Genomic DNA, 7,761 nt, shown 5'->3' with positions numbered 1-7,761 from the left:
GAAGGGGGGTATTATATATATGCGTAGGTGTAGGCTTTTAATAGTTTATTTATTGTCATAAATTTGTGAGGTCTCCACTCAAGCGTAGCTATAAGGTCTACATCTTGAGAAGAAGCCGTCCCTACTCTACTTGTTTACAATGTGCAACAATAATAATAAGTCCTTTTTTTTCTAAAAGTAGAAAATTTAGGTTTTTCCCTTAAACTCTTTTTTTAATATGTAAAACATATCATATTTATTTTTCGTGACTTAAATCTGATAACTAGGATCCAACTAAATAAATTTTGTTAAAAAAACTTGATGTTTTAGATTTTTTTTTGAATTTCTAAAATAACCTCTCAATTACTTTAAAAAAAATACATTTAACATGGTGTTAGAGTTAGTATTGTTTTGAATTCATTATTCAATGCCAATTCATGTCTATTTAATTCGGTAAACTATGCTTTAAATGAAAAAAATAAAAGGAACGTCACCATTATACTTAACACATATTATGGGATGCTAATGGGTCTTAGCTCAATGGTAGAATTATTGGCATGCAAGCTAGTGGTTTGCGGTTTGCGGTTTAAATTTTATATTATAATACACAAAGAAATATATAACATTAGAAGTCTCATGTATTAGTTGAAATGATCATACGAAGAATATGACGAAAATAGTAAAAATATTTTCAAGACTCAGGTATGCTCTTCAAATGTAGAGGTTCGGAACTCAATAGTTTATGATAATTGTGGAATTTTTTGATGATTGTGACGTAAAGAGTAATATAGAAAAATGGACATAAAAAGTGAACAGAGAATTTCAAATACGCACAAAAATCGCATAAATTTCGTAATTTTAAAGAGTTGATTTTCGGTGGTGGGGGGCAGTGAATGACCATAACATATATGATATATAGAAGCTCTTCATGGCATTGGCTGTGAGATATAGTAATCACCAGAGTTTGACCTTAATTTGAGTAATTAAATTAGAAAAGGACGTGCCACACAATAATTAATATAGTAATCACCAGGTTTAGTAGCTTTGGAATTTACTTTACTATAATATCATCAAATCAATATTCAAAGTAGTCTCAAAGATTTTGAGTCTCCACCTTTCATACACAGACTCGAAATTCTCCATCAAATTCTGAGTTTTGACTTCGTCGTATAAAGTATCAATTCAAATGGAAAAGAAGAAGAAGAAGAAGAAAATAAAAAAAACAACTGGGCTACCTATTATTAAACGTGGCTTTATTCTCTGCCGAAATATAAAAAAACCCACATGGAAATTATTAAGCACGTTTTTGTTTTCCCAAAGTGGAACTAGCACTTGGAAAACAATTAACAACCGTTCAATTCAGACTTGCCTTATCTTATTTGGTTTCCTTTCTCAGCATCAAAGATACCATTAGGTATAAGACAACATCAACAAAGATTTTCCAGGTCCAAGCCAAACTTGTATTTGAATTAAGAATAATGACCTTCAAATTTAGATATTTTTAAAACGGCTAATAATTAAGGTTCTCATTTGAAGTCGAGACAAGAGAAAAAAGAATCAACCGACATCCATCAAAGAATTAATAGGTAATATGAGATCACGACCATTTGAGGCGGGACTTGTCTATCTCAGATTATTTGAGTAATACACACCGACTAGTTCAAATCTATTATAACTTTATACATAGTCATTACAAATTAAAATTCAGTGAGCATCTCCAATAATACGTAATAAGAAACTAAACTCTTCAACCGATTTGGGATATAATAATAGGGCATATGGTCATGTGTGAGCCAGCTCATCATTTTGTTTGGTGGGAAACTAGCCTTGAAGCTGTTCCTCTTTGTGGGTAAAGATATCGACACATTTGTCAGCCCCCTCTCTTCTCTTCTCTTATCTTCTCTTCGTTACAATAAAAGTGAGCAACCATCAAGTAATAGTGTGACAGCAACCAATCATTTTCCTTCAATATCATCATTACGGCGCCCGTATTCCCAATGAGGACAAGCCTCAAGTAGGGTCCACTTAGGCTTAGTTGAAAAAATGGGAACCATGTTTATAACTTGGAGCTTCCCATAAGTCAGATTCTCTTATCAGATATTATAGTGAAACAGTTCAAAATATAAAGGGACCTCTGCAGTGTGCTGCACCGTCCAAGCTGCGAAACACCAATCATTGATGCACGTGGTTTGATATGTTTTATGTAAATTAACGGCTCACTCACAACTGTTTCACACATTACAAACGAGAATTAAGTCACTTAATTTTCACAGAATGTCTATTCTTTTACATTCGAGTTCGATTTAACTCACAACAACGTAAAAATCCTAATAAAGACAAAAGGTCGATTCTCCCCTCCCCCGTCCCCTTTCTTTTTATTTTTTAAGTTTGAGGAAAGTTTGAATTGAATCCGTCGTGGTAAGTGACGACAAGTTGGGAGTAGTATAACTTTGAAGCATAGTTTTATGTATTCTTTAATGTTATAGTTTTATGCATATTTAAGTCCATGTTCATAAAGAGAGGATTTCTGGATCCCTTGCATATCTTATTGTGATAATACAGTTCGTTTGCAACTACTCCGTTCTGGGGCCAATTGCATCTTGTCAACTAGTTTGGGTTATGGGCTCTGGGCCTATAGGGCTAGATTGCATATCTCACAAAATTTGTCCTCTCTGCTCTCACTTATTTCTTTTTTAGTGCTCTTATTTACACCCTCTAAACTGCCGAGCACACTCCTTTGTCCTTTCTCAAGATTTTGGCAAAATGTTTCAACATTTTCATTAGCAGCAGCTTGACACCATAGCCAGATTTGTTGCTAAAAACTCTCCCAATTCCCATGCAGCCCCTGAAGGAAGCAAAGCATCTCTAGCCTTCGCCACTGATTGAAGAAATGAATTCCTCACAACAGTTCCTGTTTTAACTTCTAATCAATAAGAACATGTATGCAGTTCACTATATTGGGAAGTTATGCTATAAAAGAAGCCAAATGTAATTTACAGAACACGATGTCTTCACCAAAAAATTTATAGAACATGATGATACAAAATGCATTTCTGAGTCTCTAAGCTTGTCATTGTCATTTTAAATGATCGATAATTCCAGCTTACATCATTCCTAAGTTACAAATATAAATTATATAAAAAAAAGCAAACCACTTTCCTTCCCCTAGAAGAGTACACATACAGAAAACAGAAATTGATACCCCACCGTCTGAACTACGATCAACTAGAGCTTTTCAGTCGTGCAATCAACTCATCCTGCAAGCATTATTTCATGGATGAATAAAGTCAGATGAAGGTTTTGTATCTGCTAATAACAACTAAAACAATAATAATAAAGCTATCGTATCTGAATTGCCAATGGTCCACACACCATAAGCAACCCAATTTGGTTCATATATAAATAGGTCCTTTAAGTATATACTTAAGAGTTGAGATTAGATTGTCTTGATACTTGCCTTCTTTCCCTTTAAAGAAAGACCTTTAGCCTTCAGAAGGGCACGGAGCCTCTCTACAGTTAACCCCTGGAAGTCCCTACTAGATGCTTGATTGCTGCTTGATCCCTCTGCATGTTACAGCAATTACAAACTCAAATAAGATTAATAAATATCATTCATTTTGTGGGAAATTCAAAAGAATTAAGCATGTCCAACAGATAATAAGAAAAAAGCGCTTGAATTTAAGAATCATAGGGTCCTCCAATGAAGAATGAACAGCTCGACCCACTTTACATAGAAATTACAGATACAACTCCATCTATAGAATGTGATAACTAAATCAGAGATGTCAACACAAGCAACGAAAATTCAATCAGTACTATGATTTCACATTGTACGCACAAGTAATAAGACAGCAAAACCTTTGGAGTCAAAACTGTACAAGAATTGCATTAAAATAAAAATCCCTGCTCCACAACAATCAGTTCGATTAGTCATCATCTCAAACCACGATGAAACCGTACAACCATGCAATTGGCCATAAATTCCCATATGATAAATTCCCACCGTTCACAAGCTATAAACTTGATAAAATTTCAAGGTGAGGGCTTTACAAGATAATAAAATTATGAACAAGACACATTAAAGTTTTTATTTGGTCACTGGCAAATAGAAACATTAAAGCATTAAATATAGACTTCAAGGGACCATCACACCAATACACTTACAAATGAGTGATGTTTGTGCAAAAGCCAATGCAATATAAAAACTACAGAAACTTACCTTGTCGAGAACTACTTTGACTAGCGGCTCTCTTAGCTGAAGTTCTGCTATCCAAAACTCTTTCAGCAACCCTAAATGATAAAAGATAGAAGGTAAATGAGACTGCACACAATCTTCTTTACCAGGTCCAGTTAAGACTGAATACAATGATAAATACACATATGAGTAATAAAAAAACTATAAACCAAGGAATGGTAAGTTGGTAACAGACATTGCCATTTGCTAGTAACAACAGTCTATGACCTGAAGCCTACAACTAAACCCTCTCAATAATTTGGTCATTGGAACACAAACACAGAAGTTGATCTTGTCAAGAAAATCCATACATCATTCATCCCAAAAGGAAAAGGTAGTCATACCTCTTCCTAGAACCTTCAGCTGCACCTGCACCCTTCACATCCTTTGAACTGGATTCTCCCTTCTGTTTCTTAAGCGTAAGTGATCTAATCAATATGTTTTGTTGGTTTGTCTGTATATGTTGATCCTCTGGACAAACAAGAGCAAGTTGTCAGGTCAGAAGTGGAATAAACTGAATATAGAGTGCTAGTCTCGCATTTATTGTTTTGGAGCAAAATAAATGAATTTTCAAAAACTTAAAAGCACATGTAAACCTGGGGGTGATGTGTCACGGACACAAACATACACACGCATCCCACCCTGCAAAAGTTTTTCATAATGTAAGCAAAAGAACAGAAATGAAGCAGACAAGAAGATCATTTGTCCACATATATGTTCAAATCATTCATTAATTTCTAAAAGCACTTGTGGCTTGTCAGTATCCAAATGAGTGAAACACAATAAGAAATGCATCAGAGAGAATTTGTTTCTTGAAACACAGGCTTGATCGAACTGACTTCTCATATTAGAGAGCAAAGCTAGATACAGAAAATTATAACAACCACCTATAACTTTCAAATTTTTAATACTACTTCCGGCATTGGTAAGTTATTGTTATCGGTGGTAGCTAACCAACCCAGCCTACCTATAATGCTCTCCATTCTTCGGAAAAGAAACAGACTTTGATGTAATTGAGAAAAAATGAAGCAGTCACATGCATACTGATATATACATGATCCATGTTCGCACAACCACATACAATGTGCATTGATGCAATCTGAATCAACAGTTGTACCATGTATACAACAGGCGAATTGGCACATTTCCCAAATCAAAATATAATTTTTCCACATATGCAAGCAATAGGGTCTACTTAAATCTACTTCCCCATGTAAAATTTAAAACCCAATGACTAATTCAAGTACAAGCCATTATTTTTGTTCCTGAATTATAAAATTACACCAAGTTTACTCACAATCGACTACATAAACATGCAAATACAAATTATAAATTTCATCTAAACCCAAACCAACCATTAAAAGTCGATAAAAAAGAAAATCAAAATTGAAGTGTATACTTTTGAATTCACTTCCAAACAAGTGTAAAACCCTAACAAAACTATAACCCAAAAATGCTCATTTTCAGTCTCGGTTTACATCAAAACCATGTTAACTGCCACCAAACCCGATGAATTCAACACTTCCCACAATATATCGGCAACCCAACAAAAAAAAGCGAGAAAAAAAAAAGGAAAGGAAACGAGAGGGTCACCGGATTTGATGAGAGGAAGGTGGAGGAGAGGAGGCCGCGAGAGGGAAGGTTCTGGAGGAACTTAAAAGCGCCAGAAGCCGTCTGATTTGAATCAGAGGGCTGAGAAGAGGAGCCCTCCATGGCGGGTGAAGAAGCCTCGGTAACTATTCACAAAGGTAAAGCGAGGGAGGGAGTCAAATCAAACTGGTTTGTGAGTCTGTGAGTCTTGGCCGCGTGTGTGCGCTTTAGACTTGGATTCGTGACCGTACTCAGTTTCGCTATATTCGGGAGTGGGGCCCGCCCTTGTAGTAATTTGGCGGTACATTTTGGGAGGAAAAATAACTCATAAGGGAATTTAAGGCTCTTTTGATATCCTACTTGATTCAATTTTATAAACTCAAAAACAGATTTTAAGTCTAAAGTCAAAAAAACCCGTTTAGTAGGCCCATTTTTAAAAACTCAAAGTTACCGCCATTATTAAAAACAAAAAAAGTGAAGTTTTATAATTTTTTTTCCCTCTCATCTCTCTTTCTCCCGTTTCTCCTAGGGGTGGGCACGGTTCAGGTTGGACCGATTTTTGCTTTAAATTAAAATCGATTTGATACTATTCATCTGGTTTGATTCGGTTCGATTTTAATAAAAAAATTCAAAAACTATTCGATTCGAGTTGAACCTATTCTGGTTCCAGTTCGATTTTGAACCGGATTATAAAAAATATTTTTTAATACAATTCTCAACTGAAATATTATTTTTTTACTTAAAAATTAACAAATTATTCAATTTCATATAAAAATAAATATTAAAGTTAGAAAAGAGAGATATTTTGAAATTGAACTTTGATAAATATTAGTTTTTTTTTGTGAAATTAAAAATATAGTATTAAATATAAATATATATTAAAATTATTTTTTTTTAATTTGACCGATTCAGTTAAGCTGGTCCGATTTTTGAAGACATGGAACCGAATCCAAAATCGGTCCAAACTAGTCCGGTTTGGTTTTTGACCGATTGTTGACTTTTTGGTCAACTCAGTTTTTTTTTCGATTTGGTTCGATGCGGTGTAGCTCGGATTTCTGGTTTGCCAGTTTGAGTGCCCACCCCTAGTTTCTCCCTCTCCCATCTCTCTCTCTCTCTCTCTCTCTCTCTCTCTCTCTCTCTCTCTCTCTCTCTCTCTCTCTCTCTCCTCCCCCCTTTCTTTTTCTTTTGTTAATTTCAATTTGGAAAGCTAGGGTTTCTAATTTTAATTTCAATTTTTTTAGATCTTAAAATTAGTTTGGAGTTCAATACCAAACAAAATTTTAGATCTTAAAATCATTATTTGAAAACTTATGTTTTTAAAAAGAACCATAGTTTTTGAATTTACTTTTTTAAATAGGATACCAAACATGGCCTAAATTTTTAACTCGGAAAATAGTAAATATGATCAATAATTCAGTCACATGTATATATTTTAAGAAATTGGAATTGTGAAAATGGATCAAATTGTAATGTTCTTTTTTAAAAACAAGAATTGAATTGTGATAGTAAAAACAATCAAATTACAATGTTGAGGGCTGTTTTGTACCATTTTATTATTCAGTGTGTTGTGGTTTATCATTGTATTCCGACTTATAATGCTGGGTTGAAATGAATCCCGTGTTCTAGAAAAATTGAACCGCACAATGGCTAGGGCTGTTCCAAAAACAAAAAAGGCTACGGCTGTGATAACCCGGAACGAAGGCCCGGGTCATCAACGAGTCAAGTTGGGCCAGCTCAAAGGCTGACTAGCGGTTTAGACCTATCCAAAATTTTCCCGAAAACCGTAGAAAGCCCAATATGGTAAGGTCGATGTTGGCCCTGGCATAAAGTAGGTCAACGCTCGCCCATTCATCAACTAGTAACCGACAATGGTCAACAACAAAGCTACACTCATGTAAACAGCAACCACGTGTCCAGCATAACGTCCACGTCACCAGTAATCCTCAAAACAAGGTGCG

At 34.9% G+C, this 7,761-nt stretch overlaps 1 protein-coding gene across 1 annotated transcript; it reads right to left on the bottom strand.

The window, feature by feature from the left end:
• On the bottom strand, positions 2,924-6,033 carry LOC18776039. Its single transcript, XM_007209647.2, has 6 exons — positions 5,807-6,033; positions 4,810-4,855; positions 4,558-4,684; positions 4,199-4,269; positions 3,437-3,543; positions 2,924-3,236 (listed from the first exon to the last, which is right to left on the bottom strand). Exons 1-6 carry the CDS (start codon positions 5,924-5,926, stop codon positions 3,201-3,203), a joined length of 507 nt encoding a protein of 168 aa, XP_007209709.1. The 5' UTR covers positions 5,927-6,033; the 3' UTR covers positions 2,924-3,200.

Source organism: Prunus persica, chromosome G5, assembly GCF_000346465.2.
Source record: "Prunus persica cultivar Lovell chromosome G5, Prunus_persica_NCBIv2, whole genome shotgun sequence".
In the NCBI taxonomy this organism is placed as follows: Eukaryota; Viridiplantae; Streptophyta; class Magnoliopsida; order Rosales; family Rosaceae; genus Prunus; species Prunus persica.
The sequence above is the reverse complement of the archived record's forward strand: the minus strand, read 5'-3'. Positions and strand labels throughout refer to the sequence as shown.